General features: G+C 35.4%; 1 protein-coding gene across 3 annotated transcripts in view; it reads right to left on the bottom strand.

The window, feature by feature from the left end:
• Positions 1–964: 964 nt before the first annotated feature.
• Positions 965–19,033, bottom strand: part of LOC129794033 (myocardin-related transcription factor A) — a 30,708-nt gene continuing 12,639 nt past the window's right edge. Inside the window, exons 2-6 of one of the 3 annotated variants that reach the window (XR_008750988.1) lie at positions 15,104–15,295; positions 14,843–14,980; positions 11,544–11,609; positions 7,823–11,442; positions 965–7,054 (exon numbers count right to left, since the gene is read on the bottom strand). Coding sequence is in view for 1 of the 3 variants with exons in the window: in XM_055834609.1 (XP_055690584.1) it covers positions 8,294–11,442; positions 11,544–11,609; positions 14,843–14,980; positions 15,104–15,295 (3,545 nt within the window). In the remaining 2 variants the exon portion in view is untranslated. Of the gene's footprint in view, positions 11,443–11,543; positions 11,610–14,842; positions 14,981–15,103; positions 15,296–19,033 lie in introns of all 3 variants that reach the window. The other 2 variants (XR_008750989.1, XM_055834609.1) reach the window with 2 other exon arrangements.

Genomic DNA, 19,033 nt, shown 5'->3' with positions numbered 1-19,033 from the left:
CTAAACGTGGATTTAATTTCATGTTTAGGAATCAGACAAAAATTTCGGAGTTTCAATTAATTAGGAAGGAAGAAGAAATAATGGAGTTTTGCCCCAATGTTTTTTTTAGCACTTGGAATTTCTTTTTCCTTTGAATAATGTGAAAATTGATATTTTTCCTTTATGTTTTAAATTTTATACTTACTTAAATGAATTGTCTAATTAAAAATTAATTAAAGTTGCTATTAAAAAAAAATAGAGCAGAGAATTTTTCAGGGATCTAAATAATTATTAATTAGATACTGATCTGAAACGAAACTTTTCCTTATTCGATTTTTTAAAAGTTTTATTTAAAATTTATTTTAAATGATTTATGTTATCATGTAAGTGTGAAAGCATTCTTGGGCAGACACTACTCAGTTGAGCTTAAAAATTTAATTCGGTCTTAAGGTTTTTAAGTCAGATTAACAAATTGTATATTTTGTAATAAATACAAATTTTGATGTCCAAAAAAATTATTGAAAAATATGCAATCTGTAAATCTGACTTAAAAGTTTTAAGACCGACTTACAAATTTTAAGTGAGATCGAAAAAAAACTGACCTAAAACCTTAAGACCGATTTAAAAACCGACTTAAATTTTTAAGCCCGATTGAATAGTGAATTCTGCTCATTGTCTCACACATATGCGGAAAAAAGCTTACAAGAAATTCGTATAGAAAGGTTACTTTTCACATCAGAATCCACCCACTCATAGGCTAAAATGATTGGATTTTTCTTTAAAAAAAATATGTAAAATCTGATCAAATTGAAGGAATCGAACTGAATTTAAGGAATTAAATGACCCATTTTGACAGCTTTAATGACTCTCAGTTACCTAGAATACCTAGAATTTAAGCTTCTTTTCAAGAAGAAAATCTTCAACTCACACAGCATCACCAACACAGCTGGAACTCAAACACAAAGAGACGAAAGAAAAACAATTCTTTTGCTCAAAATGTTGCATTTTGTATATTTTGCAATTATATTCATTTTCTTTTTTTTTAAGTTTAATAGCTTTTTCTTAATTTAGTAACTTAAAATTAAAGAGACTAAAACGCTAAAATTGAAAATTTTCAATGAAAACCTTGGAACAGCACCTGACAAAACAATTCCTTCTCACTTCCTTTACATTTTTCACAAAAAAAATGGAGAATTTAATTTTATTGTTTAATTTTGAGAAACACGATTATTTAGAAAATATATTTTCATGCTCTCATCAATTCAATTTAATCAAATCATATTAATGTAAAAATGTTCCATAAAGGATACGTTGGAAAGAGAGAATGTAAAATGAAAATGAGAAAATTAAAAATCAATTTTCGTATCAGCATGTTATACAAAGAAAAGAAAAAAGAAATCATAATGTAATATCAATTACTAATCATTACACATTGTTATTCTCGCCGTAGTTCACCTGTAGTTTACTTTCAGTAAATTTATTATTATTATGTAACGTAATTCATTAGACTCTATATCGTATTTTTTTATATTTATCCTCGAAACTTTCTCTTTTTTTTATACACCACACAGTGCTTTCTTTTCTCATCCAAATCCCTGATTCAAGCTCTCTCTGTTTACTCACACACACAGACTCATACACACTGTGCCATCAACCCCCCTTGATTTTTTTTTCGGGGGACGGCTCAGCGTGGAAAGCACAACATTTTTTTCCCTCCACTTTGTCAACGAATAAGTTTTCTCTGTGCCTTTTTTTTCTTCTTCTAACCATCCCTCACCCTCTCGACCCCAACAGCACGCGGGGGGTGAAGAAAAAAGTATAAAATTACACGCACGGGCGACACACGCCAACGAGGGCAAGGAGGAAAATGTTTGCTATATATTTTTCCGTTTTGCATTAACTTTAATCATTTTTATTTATGGAAGCATTTTGTGCGACTTTGTTAGTTGTCTCTTTGCTTTCGAGTCTCAATACACGTGTTGCTCTCAAAGTTTTTAGAATCTTCGCTAGAATCTTCTGATAAAATGGACAGGATCGTTATGTATGTGTTATGATGTTCCGACGTAGTGTAAAATCTATTCAAGAATTTTTTCGTTGCATTCAAATTCAATTTTTTTTGACAATTCTTACGATTGACGTCTCTGATGTCTGACGTTTATTTTCTTGTGCTTGGCGTTTTTTTTTCTAACGTTTATTATTTCTTTTCAAACGTTTGATTATTATTCTTACGTTTGACGTTAAATTAAACGATTGACACTTCTTATTTGACACTTCTTTTTTAGTGTTTGACGTTTATTTAATCACTTGACATTTTTTAGACCGCAGAAAAAAATAATTTTTTAATTTCTTTTGTAATAATTTGGCTGGAATATTTTTATTTTAAACTCTAAAAAATAACCTAAACTGTCAGAGCTTTAGAGTGTTTAGGCCAATAGCGAAGAGGGTTGTTCTGTAGGTATTCTAAAGCTTTAGAAAATTTTCCAAAACTAGAATTAAAAATAAAACGGATAACTAATTTAAAAAAAAATTAAAGTGATTTAGAAAGTTTCAACTTTTAAACTTTAGGATTAAACTTTAAACGAAGCGCTTTCGCATCCATTTTACGCCCCATGAGAGTAAATGAAACATTTTTTAAGCAATTATTTTTTTCTGCATTCCATATCAATTAATTTATTTATTAATTGATGATATTGATTTTGAAACACTCGAGCTTAATTCAATAAATTAATTTTATTCATTCATTTTTTATGATTTATTTTATGAATATTTAATTGAGCAAAATTGGATTTAATAGACGATATTCAAATAATTTAAAATTATTGTTTTTTCTTTTATCGTGATTCTTGTTCTTTACTTTAATTTCCTGAAAAAGGGATATTTTTAAGAAGAGCTTTTCTTTATCTTTAAGCCAATTTTTCAATCGTTCTATTAGGCCTTAAAAAAAGCCTTTCCAAAGATTCTAAAAACCTCTTCTGAAACTTACTGAGCAACAGTCCTTTATAATACGGTGTGAACATTAACCCTTGGAATGCGGAGCGGGGTCGTTGAACGACCCCAGCGCTATATTTCGTGTTATATCTCCATAAATATAAAAGATACCATTCCCATCTTTTGGAAATAAGTTCTTTGGTTATCTGAGGAGGTTGTGTAAAAATTTCAGCTCAATCCGACCACCACAAGAAAAGTTATTAAGGAAAATGTAGAAGAAGGGAATTCAAAAATTGGTGTAACGGCCATGCTGCGGAAAATTTTTTAGAGCATAAGCAACATAAAACATAATTAGAAGCATGTAAATGTGCAAAACAATAAAGAATATTCGAGAAATATTGCCATTTATCACGTTGCGGGAAGTGAGGGGAATGTGGGGAAGAGTGAAAAAAAAATTGCAGTTTCTTGGCAAATTTCTCAAAAAGAAATTGTGAAAAATGAGTGAAAAATGTTTTTCCCAAATATCTTCTTCTACGTGTTTTGTGGTGGAAAATTTGTGGTGCAGGGTGCAAGAGGACTATATAAGGAATCTATAGGCACTAACCCGACAACTCCAGGTTGTATAGTTTGGGAGAAAATTGGCCTTCTTTTTGGGGTCGCTCAACGACCCCACCTTCGCATTCTACGTAACCTCCAAGGCCTCCGCATTCCAAAGGTTAACTGGTAAATCTCACACATATCATTCCCTATGACCTCAACCCTCCACGGAGATCCTGCGTGACAAATGTCCCTGTGCCATTTCTTTCCATTCTTTCGTCCTTCTCCCGTTCAAATATATAGCAAATTCACACCCAACGGGATTTGCTTTATTATTTTTATCACTTCCCATTCGTATTTTCTCATCTTAAATGCATAAATTATTTCCTTCATTTTCTCTCCCTCTATTGCTCTTCGTCCTTGTCGTCGCAAAATTTCCCGGAAGGAATTTAATCACTTTTGTCCTGTGATTTCTATAGACCCATTTACACATCATATCCATTAATTTTGGGAGAATTCTCAAGCAATAGACAACACCCCAAAATCCATCCCATACTTCCATAAATTTCTTCCTCTATGACTTATTATTTTTCAACCTTCCTCCCCACACACATTCTCACACACCTTCTCCGGCAAATATTGTCATTGTCATGGTTCTTTAAGGGCTGAAGAAAAGCTCACGGAGATCACAAAATGTGACGTAGAGACATTTAAAAAGTCTCACGATTCATTTTAAATTGAATTAGCTGTGTTTGCAATTATTGCAACAATTATTCTTGTAATTACACCCCCACCACTCTCTCTCTCTCTGGGTCCTCTCTGTGTGCTCGTGTGTCCCTTCTTTTGCGTTAGGGGAATTGTCTCTTCGTGCATGCAAAAGTCTTCTGGGAAGAATAATTCATACAATTTCTCGGTTCCTTCCTCAACTTTCATCATTTATCAAAATGAGAGAAAGAATACCACCCCATGTCTATGTGAGACTACATAATCATTTCTCATACAATTAAGAGGATATTTCGTTGTGCTTTTTGGCTTTATTCAAAAGTCCCGTGAGAAGAGCTTTAAATTGGAATTAAATGGCAGTAATTAGTGTTTTCTTTTTTTCCCTTCTTTGTAAGTTTTCGCCTTTTGTGCCTTCGCATAATTCACTCTATGGAAAAACTTATTGCGTCGTTTTGTTACTTTTGAGCTTTTGGAAAATATTCTCCGAAAGCTCTCTATTTGTTTTTATTTGGAAGCTTCAATTGAACGCAGACTTCTTCCTACGTCTGTGTTGTCTATTTTGCAAATTTTAGGTGTTAAAAGCAATAAAAAATTCATGAATGAGCTTAATTCATTGGCGGGGATTTAAATTTCTAGTCTGCCAAGAGCATAAAAAAAGCTCTGTATAAATAGCGCGCTTTCCCCCAATGAAAATGAATAGCCCAACGGGGTTTTTTTTCTGCCCCAACATCAAACCAGCAACATGGCACACAAATTAATTTCTCTGGTACGAATATAAATTTTCAAATTAAAGTCATAAATCTCCCCGAAAGGCTATATACACTCACAAACTACATAGCTAAAATGCAACAGTGTAATAGCAAAATATAATTTGTAAACATATGCACTTGTCTCGCACAGTTCAAGATACTCAAAATTGATGTCTTGTGTGATGGTTTAGAGATTCATAAACAACACGTTTGAAAATTTGCAATAAAAACCCCGTGGAGAACTCAAATATAATTTGCCCAGGAGAGAACATTTAGTGGCGATATTTTCTTCATCTGCAGTTACATCACTCTGTTTGAAATGTGCTGGCAAAATTTAAGAGTTATTTATTTGAAACACTTAAACCCCCAACACATTCTTATCGTCTTTCTCACGCTGTTTGTTTACATGAACAAATCTCTTTTTTTTTTCATCAATATTGCTCTCTCGATTCTCTCAATCATATTCATAAACGAGCTACATATTAGAGGTTGGAAGAGAGCGTGGGTGTCAATTTGTGTGATCTTTAAACATGATCAACACCTGAATGTTCTTCGGCATTCACCAGATGGGAATTGTGAGCTTTTCTTCTCTGAAAAATCAATTTAAAAAAATCCTGCATAGATTCAAAGTTATTTTGACTCGTCAAGTATAATTTTTTTCCTCCTCTCTCATTTCTCACCGCCATTCGTGATAGTAACTGGTTTTAAAATAAAATAATAAAATGAAAGTGAAACAATGTGCTGAACACAAAACATAAATTAATTAGATTTTCAGCTCTTCCTTTTTGACTGTGTGCCTTCACGTGAGAATGGAGGTAATACATTAATCTTAAACATGAAAATAAGAGGAGAGAATGGAGAACAAAAAGCAAAACGAAAATTCTTGCAACATTTTCGCATTTTGGATTTACATTTATCTCTCCTTGTTCACTGGATTCTTTTCTTCTCCTTTTTTTTAAACATTTTTCTTTTATCGTTAATGTGCTGCCCTGCGCTTCTTTCTCTGTTTCCAATTTTTCCTCCATGCTGGACATTTTATCCACGCATTTACTATCAATATTTTAATTTAAGTTGTTATTTCTTCTTAGAAAAAAAAAGTTTTCTTGTGTGTCTTCATTTTATTTTTTTTTTCAATGGAAAATTCTCAAAGTGAGAAAGGAGTTTATTCATATTTATTCGTGTTTGTAACTTTATTTTAAAATTTGCATAAGTTTTTTTAAATTAAATTTTGTAGAGTTTAGGACATTGAAGAAAAGTTTAGTAAAGATTGTTTAACTCTTTCGTGTTTTTTGGGTCATACGTAGATCCAAACGTGAAACATTAGATTTCTCTGAATTTCAATGAATTTGATTGTTTTTTTTTTTTCAACTTCGAAATCCGTTAAATTCACGAAAATGAGGGCAAAGAATACGTTCTAACTAAGAATTAGTTCTAAGAGCATCTGTAGAATAAAAATCAAGAATAAAAGACCGCATGTTTCAATGTTCCAATCCATGAAACATTTGCGCCAATGTTTCAATCAGAGTTTAAATTTTAATTGAAAATAACTTTTAAGTTATTTTTAATATTTTTAAGTTTTTTATTTCGAATTCAACCAGAAGATTTATAACATAAAATCCCCCTTTTCTCACTTGAAATTTCCATAAAAATTCACATTCTGATTTATAAATTAAATTTAAATTAATTTTTGTTTAATCTTTTTAATGAATTTCTTTTAAAATTGAGACACACATTTTAAGTAAAATTTTGTCTAATCTCATTGATTGATGCACAATGATCTCGCAGGCACTTATAATTTATTAATTTTTTCATTTTTATTCTTCCACATCTCGAATATTTTGTTATCCAATCGTCCTTCATCATCAATTCATCATAAAATTTAAGTTATTTTTATTATTATTTCAATAAAAAATCACTGGAATTAATTGTTAAAAATTTAACTAGAATATTATCATGCTTTTCTTTTCATCAAAATCTACATTTTTTTTTAGTATTATGTATATAGTTATTTCTCAAGGAGAAACATTCTCATTAATGTCTATTTTATGTAGGATTTCTGTTTATCCCGAATGATCTTTCTCTTGTCATCCAATTTTGTCCTTAAATATCGACTTTTAAAGGGGGGTCTCCTGGGAAAGCTGTTAGAATTTACACATTTCATTTTTCTTGGAGTTTTTCTTAAACTTGGTTTTCCGATGTTGGTTATATTTGTAGCCTAATTATTGAAATGTAAGAAAATCACTTTTCGCCATCTTAGGTGCGACACCATCTTGAGATTTTTAGACCTTTTCACAGAACTACCCTAAAACACAAATATAGGTTTTTCTCAGGATCTACTGGATGGATTTTGATGGAATAAAAAGCAAATGAAAGAGGAAGCATTAGCGGAGAATGAACCGGAACAGATTTTTGAATTTCGACTTAGAAGCTGAGAAAAGTCAATAAGAAGATATTACTATTTTTCTCAGCTTCTAATTCGAAATTCTAAAATCTATTCCGGTACATTGTCCACTGATGCTTCCTCTTTCATTTGCTTTTTACCCCATCAAAATCCATCCGGTAGATCCTGAGAAAAACCTACTTTTGTGTTTTGAGGAATATCACAAGATGGCAGAAAGTGACTTTCTTACACTTAAACAATTAGGCTACAAATGAAACCAACATTTGGAAACCAAGTTTAAGAAAAACCCCAAGAAAAATAAAAACATTAAAAATATGTCAATTCCAACAGTTTTCCCAAGAGACCTAAGCTGATTTTTTTTCAAAGTTTTTTTTTCTCATTAATTCTTTTTTTTTAGCAGTTAGTCCATACTAGTAGAGTTTGTGTCTTCTCGTGCGTTCCTTTCTCTCTCTCACAATCACTCCCTAAACAATATATTGGTCATGATGGATTAAGCTGAACTTACATAATCAATGTTAGTCTCATCCTATACAGATAATAAGAAGCTTTCCTTTCAGCTCATTTTGCACACTCAACCACATATGCGTGGGATTCTCTTCTGGGAGCAATCTTGGATGCATTATATACCCAGTTTTGACTTTGACGAAGGGAATATTTTTGAAACATTCCCAATCATTCATTTTTGTATTTTTTTTTTTATTCCTTAAATAGTGGATTAAATATTTTATTTTATATAGAAAATATTAGAAAATATGATTTTATTTTGTTGCTGTAGAAGTCCATTAATGGGATTGTGTCCTTTCGAGGGAAGATTCTCATCACTTTCGGCGTTCTCTCTGCGTATTAGATCTCGCAAATCTCTCTGCGCGCCTTATTTGCTTAAGGATTAATGCATAATATGCCCAACTATTGAGCCATGAAGCATGTTTGTAAGTTCTTAAATGTTTTAGGCCACTCTTCGGCACGCCATCCAACCTCAGACGGCAAAATCAACCTCACTCCATGGCATTGATTCCCCGGACATACGGAGATCATCGAAACTGAGCAAATCCAGCAGATTATCCTGCTGCATGGCAACATGTGCAGCATCGTAGAGATTCTGTTCAGCACCACAGTGGGATGTTGTGACGACATTCGTTGTTGGTACTGCATCGTCGGCAGTTGTGGCGGATATGCTAGTAAGGCTGCCCATTGTGCTGAAGGTGAACGGTGGCGTTGGGTTGTCCACATCGTGACTTAGGGTACCACCGAGAGCGGGAAAATCAAATGGTGGCAGCGAATTGGAAAATTCATCCATTTCCATTTGGATCTCACTCACGAGATTATTATTGCTCATAGAGGAGTGATTGTTGTTCCCCGTTGTGGACGATTGGGAACCATTGCTGAAGAAACCACCGCCAGATTGTTGTTGAATCAACTCCGACAGTGAGGGTTGAAGACTCGGATTCATTTCACGGCGCGTTCGACTGTAGGGCGGCGGTGGTGGTGGCTGCTCAGCTGGACTATCTTCCGTTATATCCATATCCATTTGATGGTTCATCAACTCCATAAATGCAAGATCATCGAAATGATTGAGATCCACATGATCGCATTCCTTGCCACCCGCATCGAGGTCCGTTGATGTCTGCTCCAGGAACATATTGAGCGTATCAACGGCATTTTCCGCATCAATTGACGGATCCGGATGAAGTGGCGACAACAAATCCATACTCTCAACATCACCCCCACTTGTACTCATCCCATTCTCCTGCCCACTAAACTGCTGGACCTCCCTTACCGCGGCAGTAGCGCTAGGTTTTGTAAAGACAATCCCCTCCATTAGCGGCGCTCCAGCAACTGTTCCCGGAGTTGTTGGTGTTGCGGGTATTTGTGCTGCTGACTCCGGAAGTTCCCCATTCCTGATTAGAATCTCAAGGACGTCCGTAATCATCTGAGAATTCCGATGCGGTATCTTCCCATTTGTCTTTGTAGCCGGTTGTGTACTTGTAGCCGTTGACGCAGCTTGAGCCGTTATGAATTTCAATGCCTCCGCTGGTGGCATCTCATCGAAACGAACCGCAACCTGTTGCTGTGGATCCTGCTTCACACCAACCACCTGAATCTCCTGCGGCTTTAGCATGGTCCCCGTTGACGTATCAACGTCATTCTTGGCAGCAATCGGTACGAGTATTCTTGGAATGGATGTCTGTTGACTCAGGTTCTCCTTCTTATCGCGCAACCCAACAAGCAGGAGTGTCGGTTCACCGTTCCACACAATCTCCACATTATTCTTACCCGCCGCAGCAGCGGCTTGAATTTGCTGCAATTGCGCATCGGTTATTTGCTGCATTGGCCCATCGCTAACTTGCAGCTGCTGCGGTTGTGGTTGCGGTTCAATCTTAATCTCCTGCTTCTGCTGCCGCTTCAGATTCTCCAGTTGCTGCAGCTTCTCCTTCTGTATCTTCGCCTCAAGTTGCTGCTTCACAATCATCTTCTGCGTAAGCGGTGGTGGTTCCGTTGATACCGCTACGGGTGGTTGACTCTGACGCATCTGCAGCAATTCATCTTGACTCTCCTTGAGTTTCCGCTGCAACTCATCAATCTTCCTCTGTTGCTCCTTCACCAGATCCTCATTCATTACAGCTGGTGACATTATTTCATCCATTGTCGCATCATACGGTTGCACCTCCATACCCTCCGGTTCATCCGATTCCGGTGACATTGAGCACACAACATCGAGATCTGCTACCTCACTTCCAGCCGTTGAATCCGGTCCCGGTGCCACGGCAACCGGTTCCAGCGGAAGGTAGGGCTTAAGGCGTTCAATTAGCTGGGGTTTAGGTCCGGAAACGGGAAGATTTCGCTTTTTAAGCTGCAACTTCAGGTCGTACACTTTCATCTTTTCCAATTTTGCAATTTCCGCCGCTGTGGTGGTTTCCACGGCAATACCTGAACAACTTTCCGTTGTTGAGGAAGCTACTGATTGTGCTGGCGACGGCATTGGCTGTGAGATCACACTACTTGCGGATGATTCGCACTTAATGGGTGTTTGTTGGATAAATTGACTCGATGTCTTGTTGAGCCCTTCGAGGTACTCAAGGAGGCAGTTTTGTTGCTTCAGCAGCAACTGATAGGATGTCTCCTCGGATTGCGCACTACTTGCCAATGAGCTGGTTTTCTGTGCATTTGGCGGACCTTTGTATTCGTGGAATTTAATTGGACGCGCCTTCACAACGGGTTTACTTTTACTCTTCTTCCGGTACTTATCCTTTCCGGGTGCATCGGATTTGGGTGTTGTGGAAACAATTGAAGCCGGCCGTACGGGCTGTTGCTGCTGCTGCTGCGGCGATGGAACAGACGAAATGGGACTTAAGCTCGAACTTGTTGATGCCAGCGATGAGGGACTCGGTGCTGGGGCAATTGGAATCAATGTGGAATTCGTGGTGACGTAGCCAACAACAGATTGGCAGAGTTCGGCAAATCTCTGCGGTGTTTCGGAGTTTATTTGGATTGTTTCACTCTTTATGGGCATTGGGGGCGGTGGTGGTGGTGCCGAAGTCACATATGGTGCGAGAATTGAGTGGAATTTGCTCTGAAGGACTGGTGTAGCAGATGTAACCATTACAGCACCACCCGTTGTGGGGATTGTCAGGGCAACTGTTACAATTCCCGCTGATGCTGCTGCTGTTTCAATTACATCGCTCCCCGTGGAGGAACCCCGGGCAGGACTTGATCGTTGATCCCCTTCGGAACTCTGGGAATCCTCCTCGAATGTGATGTAGCTATGTGGCTGCTGGGGGCGACTCAGGAGCCCTTCGCTTGTTGCCTTGAACGTCACCAAGCCCTCCTTGACAATCCTCTCAATGGGCTCCTCTGTGTGCAGGATGTTCTTCTTGATGAGCTCCAACGGTCCGGGACGGTGTGAAATTTGCGAATTCAACTGATCCGCCAGCCTTGCCTTCTTCAGCATTCGCTGCTTCTCCGCCAAACTCGGATCCACATGACTCTCATCATGCTCCAAAATGTGTCGCCTTTCCAACTCCTGCCGATCTGGTCGCTGTTGGATTTTTGCTTTTAGCAAATCCCCCGTTTTAGCTCTCTGCAGCTGCTTTCGCTGCTCATGAATTGCCGGCGATGTCTTTAGGGCTGCAACACACAAAAAGGATTTTTTTGTTGCTTTCAATCTCTCTCTCCCTCTCCCCAGCCCCATTACACCCATTTTGGAGATATTAATTTTTGATACTCACGTGGCAGAATCCCTTGCTCCACCAACTGAGTGATGGGCCTTCGCATCATTAGCTTCACTTTGAGAGCTGAAAAATACAGTGAGAGACGTTTTTACGAGGAATACTTAATAAGGGATTTTCGCAATGGATTTTCCAGCTTCTTTAGCGGAATTTTCCCTTTTATATTGTTAACGTATTGCGCACCCCTCCCATCCGCATGGTGATGAATTTTTTATACACAGCATAAGAGGAAAATTGTGAGGAAAATGACAGAATTTTACCACCAAATTATTTAATTTCGCATAAATACGATTATATTGAGACACGCTCAAAGTGCTGCGAGTGCTCCAATATTTAATACCTCATGTTTTTCATAAAGTAATTCCAAAAAATAAATTTCTTCATAAAAATCATTTTATTTATTGAAAAAATGCTTCATTTCCATTGAAATATCAACAAAAATCTTACAAACAAACAAAAAAAGAGTGAGAGAAATCAACTTTCAAGGAAACTTAATACTTCTTCTCGTTGATATTCTTCTAATCAATATTCAATGACCCAATAACATGCTAAAATTGTGAATATTTCACAAAGTTGTCACCTCTTTGTCTTTAACTTAAAATCTCCTTCCGCTGTGTGGCTCAACGTCAACACCCACAACCAAACACCAAGTGAGTGGCAAAGAAATTTGCATAATCCTAAAGCCAAAAGCCCAAAAGAACTCGTGAACTATAACATGGGATTTTCGTCTTGGTGTAGTTATATTCTTTGCATCAAAAAATATATATATAAACAACTATAGTACAATGTTAGGGAAAAGTTGTTGGCATTCCTTCGTCTCTCTTGAAACTTTTACCACTCTGTGGAGCTTTTTTGCTTCCTTCTTTCACCATCATCCCCACAAAATCCAACTGATAATCTTATAGTTATTTGCCATGAAGTCAATTTTCCAATCTCATATCAATGGATTTTCCTGTGTGTGTTTGAAGGAAGTTTGGGGCGCATAATATGGGGTATAAAGAAAGATCTTGTGCCATTTTGATTACATATCTCTGTGAGGAAGGAAGAGCTCCATAGCATTCCATGAAAATCAATAAGAACATTCATGTGACATCATCATCATTTCCCCTATAAACTATTACTTTCCTTCCCATAGGGCTGACTCTTAGGGATTTTTTACCCCCAATTTTTTTCTCTCTCTAATACATAAATTATTAATAAGAGGTCTTTTTATACGCCAAACAACGTTACATGTCTCAAAATCAAATTTCACGTGCTCATCTCTTTGAATTCTGAATCATTTAACTCGAGGAATTCAAGGTCAAAGAAATTCGTGTGGCGTTTTTTTTTTTCATTTGAGGAGAATCACAAAACCCAAATAAACTAACTAGTTACATCTGCTTCACCGTACGAATCATCTCTTAATCTTGAATTTACATTTTAATTTACAATGCTAAATAAACAATGTATATGTACGTGGCTCGTATGCACTTTTTGCAAAAGCACTAAATCTTTCTCGGGTGTATTTATATAATTTGTATCAACAGAGTGGTAGAACTATGCGGAAGATAAATATTGAGTGTTTCCCAATCCTCGGATTGCAGTAGAAAATTGAGAAGATTCTGATATTTTTTTTTTTTTTGAGAAGACTGAAACACTTGAGAATATTAGATGTGCTTCTTTTACAATATTGAAACAATTAAAATACAATTTTGTGCATGAAAATAGTTACTTTTAGATGGGAGAAAGTAAAAAAGTATCAAGATTGGTCGGAAAATTCAGAGGAAAATTAAGCTCAAATGCTGACTTTGGAGTAGATTCCGATATAAGTCTTTTTTTTTCATTACTTTCGTTCATTTGTAAGATTTTTGGTATTCTGGAAAAAATCTTATAGGAATATGATATTTTATTTCTTTCTTTAATCGGGTTTTTGTAGGAAAATTTAAAAATCTCGCAAAAACTTTCAAGTTGTTAGAAAAAAAAGAAAAGATTTTTATCAGAATCCACGCCATTTGTTTATTTTTTCAACAATTTATTCAATAAAAAATTCTTGAAAATATATGCTTTAAAAAATCCATAAAACAAACCCAAAAGAAAAAAATCCGCAAAGGAGTTTATTCATTTTTTATGGACTGCAGCCTCAATCAGAATAGTCAGGATAATCATAATCTTACAAAAAATTAAAAAAGAACCAATAAATCGCAACTCTCGCCTTTTTCAACTGGAGAAACAAGTAAAGATATGCCAAAAAATGCAAACATTGACGTCACTTTTGTGCTCTTTGTTTCAAAACATGAAACATTACTGCCTGATGTTTCATCGATGAGTTTTGACAAGTTAGGTATTTTTGAAAAGATCTTTTCAATTTTTTATTGACTTTTTCATGGTTTTCAATCCAATGTAAATCCAATTTAAATAGAAATGCATCCACTTAAAAATTCACCGAAGAAACATAATCGTGAATGTTTCATATGTTTAAAGACACAAAAGATATAATTGTGACGTCATTGTTTGCATTTTTTCTCAAATCTTTGCTAACTTCTTAGTCTTTTTTCTTCTTCTCTACAATATTTATTACGTAAATCAGTGTAAACTCCATTATAAATAAAAAGGTTTTCTTTATTGAAACAGAGAAAAAATCCTTCCCATGTCTGAAATAAAATGAATAAAATATTCAAACTCAGAATAAATCCTGCCAATTGTAATTAAACTTTAGACAGGAAATGAAGTTCAACTATGCAAAAATATCCTTTCATAAATACACTCAAGTCGCCACTATCAAAACTTTTTATTGAACTTTTGTCGTTTCCTGCAACTTTCCGAGCTTTTCTCACTTTTTTTTCTACCTCCCCCTTTGGAACTTTCTGCATTGCTGCGGAGGAGAAGTCACACAAGGTAAATGCGATATTATTTTCTCCATCATGACGTGACAATAAGATTTTTTTCCCAGCTGTATAATCCCTTTGGAGCAAAATTTAATCACTTAGCAATTTCTCAGTAGAAGAGAGAAAATCACCGAGAATTCCTTCCGAGTGTTATAAAAGGAACGACGAGGAATTCTAAATTAATTTCCTCTCACTCTGGCCTTCTTGTGGGTGTGTGTGTATGCTAGTCAAGTTTCCCAAGGCAAAAGAAGGTTTTCGCAGAAAACTTATTTTGCACACCACCCACCCTCCTATTGTCCTCGCATTTCTCTCTCTCTCTCCCTTAGAAAATTCACCCCCTTCCCTCATACTATCCCCTTCTTCATCGTCTACTTGCACCATAGCGGATGTGAATGATTGTCAGAAGCAGTGAGTGGGTGGATGAGATATACTCACATTCTTTGTTCTTATCCATCGCCGGCTGCAGCGGACTGGAATCGACAACAGCCTTAGGCGGTGAATGTCTTGTATTTAAACCACTTGTTAGTGATGAACTCGTATTGTCCGTTGATGCTGTATTTGCTGAACGCTCGCCTTCAAGATGGATGAGAAGGAGTAAAATTGAATAAAGAGGAATGATTTTATTACATTATATGGGGGAGGTTGTACTGAAAATTTCTCCCCCCCTTTTTTCCCCCCACTGGCTGGAATACAAACCTTCAGCCATTCTGTCAATGGATGTCAGCAATTGCCCAGAAAAGTGGTAATTGGTGGAAATATTCACGGATTCAGACTCACAAATGGCCGTGGAATTGAACCAATTTGGAAAACTTCGTTGGAGCGTGTCAATAAGATCCTGATCGAGCGTTAAACGCCACGATACAGGTCCATCCACGCTATCCGTAAACTCTGCAAATGGACCCAAAAATACATTTTCATTAACTCCTTTGCGTCACAAGTTGAGTCATAATCTCTAAGGCATGAGGCGTATAAAAAAAAAGGTATGTGTGTGTATATTTCCTTCTTCACCGCACATTTCCACCCAACCCCATCGTTTTTACTCCCGCCCCTCCCCCGCGTCGCACCTCCAGAAAAACTCCCATTGAGAATAGGCAATCCATCAGCAGGAATGGCAAAATACATCGCCCAGAGAGTTCAAGCAGAAACGAAATGTGCGTGAGCCGAAAATGTGTGTGCTGCACAGAACGGAGCAATTTCGTTCTTTTTTGGGGGCAAAACAAAATTCCTCACCATTGGTAAACAATATTTTTACCCACTAGCATAGGCATGAAAATAGGTTTCCACCAATTCAAATCTCTGCCAAGTTTCTCATGCTTTTGGTCTCTGTCTTTTGGGTTATACACATATTTTTTTTTACTCTTCATTCTCTTCAAATTCTCTTAATTCTCTTTCTAACAAGCAACCAGAAGGAGGAGGAGGAGGAATGGGAAAAAAAGAAGAAAATCCTCCTCCGCCTTTCACATCACTCCCGGGCGCCCAGACTTTCTGCATGTTTTCTTCTTTTTTACGCATTTTTCGCATTTGGAGTGCTATAGTGGCACGTCTTATGTTTTTTTCTTAAGAAAACTATTTCAAAAATGTCCTTAAATTAGTTTTTATTTTACTTGTAAAATCCTTACATACAAATCCTTCCTTTGCTTTAAAGCGAAGCAGGATAAAAGATAATATGAATTGTAAGAAAATACCTTAAATCAGAACAGGGTTAAACCTTAAAGATTATTGAAAAATTAAAGATAAACCTTTATTTTTTTTTTAAAAAATTATTTCAAAAGAGTCCTTAAATTTGTTTTTATTTTACTTCTAAGATCCTTAAGATGCGAGCATTAAAATAAATGATAAACTAGTTTTAAAGTGAAACAAGATAACCGATAACGTGAATTAAGAAAATACTTTAAATCAGAACATGGTTAAATCTTAAAGATTATTGAAAAATTAAGGATAAACCTTAAAGGTTTTTTTTTAAGAACTCGCTGTTTGATAAGACATTGATTTTTTCTTATATCACATAGTTTGTTTCCTTGTCTTCTAAACCGTTAAAAGCTTCTAAACCAAAATGTTGACCTGATTTAATCCGTTAAGGATTAAACGTTTTTCAAGGGCACGGCTGTTCGCATTAAGACACAATTTCTTTTTATCACGAATAATAAACTCTAATCCAATTTTACAACGATTTTACAAGATCTAAACACTCAAATATTGACCCTATTCCCCCTAAAATACAATAAAAAGTAGTTAAATATGATTCCTCAGCGTAGTTAGCAAAACTTCCATAAATTCCTTAGAGAATAAGAAAATTAGTCTGTGCCACAATTTTGTACAATGAGCGATAGAGAATAATATGTGAAAACTACATGACAACACAACATTGGATGAGGCATACAAAAAAAGCACAGCTTTTTGCTATCACCATCCAACTTCCACCTACAATTTACAGCGCACACACACAAGAGAATTTTCTTCGCTGCCTCACTTTCGGTGTCTCTTCCTAATATACTTTATTTTTTTTTTACACAACTTTTCTTCTCTTTTACCCTCGCTTTTCCACACTGCGCTGCTCCCAGGAATTCTTGACTATGTTCCCAGGAAAGAAAAATTTCTTCTCACAGTGGCAATGAGGCAATTTTTCGCGAAGGAAAAAAAAAGTTTAGTGTGTTGTATAAATTCCACCCCTGGGGCTTCTAAAAGAATCTCTTGTATGAGACCGTTTACATAGAGATATTTCCCAAGCAACAGGCTGGAAGAAAATGGATGTTCAATGTCTTTACGTGAAAATGAGTCCTAAAAGGCATGTTGACTTTTTCTTTTGAATATTGATTTTTTATCTTTTTTATTTTTATTTTATTATATTTACTTAAAAAATATAGATATTGACATTCTCTAAAATGTTTGTTTGACTCTTATTAGCTTAGTGCCTAGCATTGTGACTTTTGATGTATAGTATTGTAGGTTCAAGTCCAGTTAGAATCTTATTTTTGATTTTCGAAAAAAACTTAAGGATTTTTTTTTACTTTTTTTTCATTTTTTGTAATCTTATTGCGTATTCATAAGAAAATTTTCAAGAAAACTCCCACCATTCTTACAGAAAAGCTCAACCCTTTATGTCACATAATCAAAATGAACATATTTTGATCTTACAGAATGCCTGAAAACTTAATGTTTAGTATTCAAAGACAGTGCAGAGTTTTTTAATTCCTCGAGACTCATGAAAAATATTTTCTAAATTATTTTAAAAAAATTGTGCTTTTAAGCTAAGTCGATAAAAACTTATTAAAGTAGAAAAAATATCTAAAAATAGCGATTAAACTGAACAAATTCAGTTAAGTCTTCATCTGAAGGGTTAAAACAACAAATTCACATTGAAAAGACATTTTGTTAAATCTGGATCAATAGATAAGAATCCCAAATACATAATAGTCCTTAAATGAATCAAAATAACAGAAGAAATTCACAAAAAACACTTCAACTGTTTGGTGCCTTTTTAGTGTAAGAATGGAGCTCTTTAACAAAATGTGATTTACTCAATCAACAAATCTGCCAAAATCATAAAAATACTTGAGAATGCAGTGAAATGTCCGTCAAGAGAGTTTAAACTCAATATACGTGAGAACGAAATGAGTTGAAGCAAAAAAAAAAAAGTGAAAAATTCGACACAACAAATTTTTCAATGCGATAATACAAAAGCTATTTATCTTAAAGATGACGAATGAATCGGAGAGTTGTGCGTGTGGCATGTTGAAAAGAGAAAGAAGAAGATGTTTATAGAATCTAAAAATATCAAGAGAAATAGAGCAATCAGACTTAGGCGTTATACTTTCCGTTTTATGCAATACCACAACCAAATGAAATGAGTTAATGTGAAATATATTTGAGAGAAATTTTGTGTGTATTCAATACTCAAAAAACTTTTACATCAATGCAAACTTTTGCCACAATTTACCTACATACATATGTATTGAGGGAGGAAAACTTTTTGTGCACATATAGCATAGGAAAACCCACTGCCTGTGTGTACATAACTTAATACAAACACACAATTTTAATGCAATTTTGGCTTTGAAAATCCACCCAATATATATGAAAATACAGCCATGAGGAATTTCAATTAAAAATTTCCACCAACATATACGCTTGAATTGATGCACACTTTATATTAAACATGCAATTAATTGCCCTTTTTGAATCATTTCACTATATTTAGCTTTTCGTGTAGGTGACAACACAGCTAACGAAATCATTTGCATATTTATCATCATCGTTTAGCACCCAGTATCAAATACACACAGGAACTTTTCTTGTCTAACCATCACTTTCTACAGCCTCTGGGATGTTTGGAATTTTCCTCATTTCACCCACAACAAAATTGCACAACGAAACCCACAAAACTGGCAAAACTTTTTCTATCACAGAACTAGCACGTATCTATGTATACCTATATGTAGTACATGACAAAAATGCCAATGAAACAAACTTAGGTGTAACAGCGATTTTGGGACTTATCGTGCGAAAAAATGCGATATCAATTACTCACTTTTATCGCACTAATCTTTATATAATGTTTCCCCTTAAATGTGATAAAGCATATATACATATAACATGATTAAATGGATTGATAAGAAATCATTTAAA

The sequence above is a fragment of the Lutzomyia longipalpis genome, chromosome 3 (assembly GCF_024334085.1).
Source record: "Lutzomyia longipalpis isolate SR_M1_2022 chromosome 3, ASM2433408v1".
Classification (NCBI taxonomy): Eukaryota; Metazoa; Arthropoda; class Insecta; order Diptera; family Psychodidae; genus Lutzomyia; species Lutzomyia longipalpis.
The sequence above is the reverse complement of the archived record's forward strand: the minus strand, read 5'-3'. Positions and strand labels throughout refer to the sequence as shown.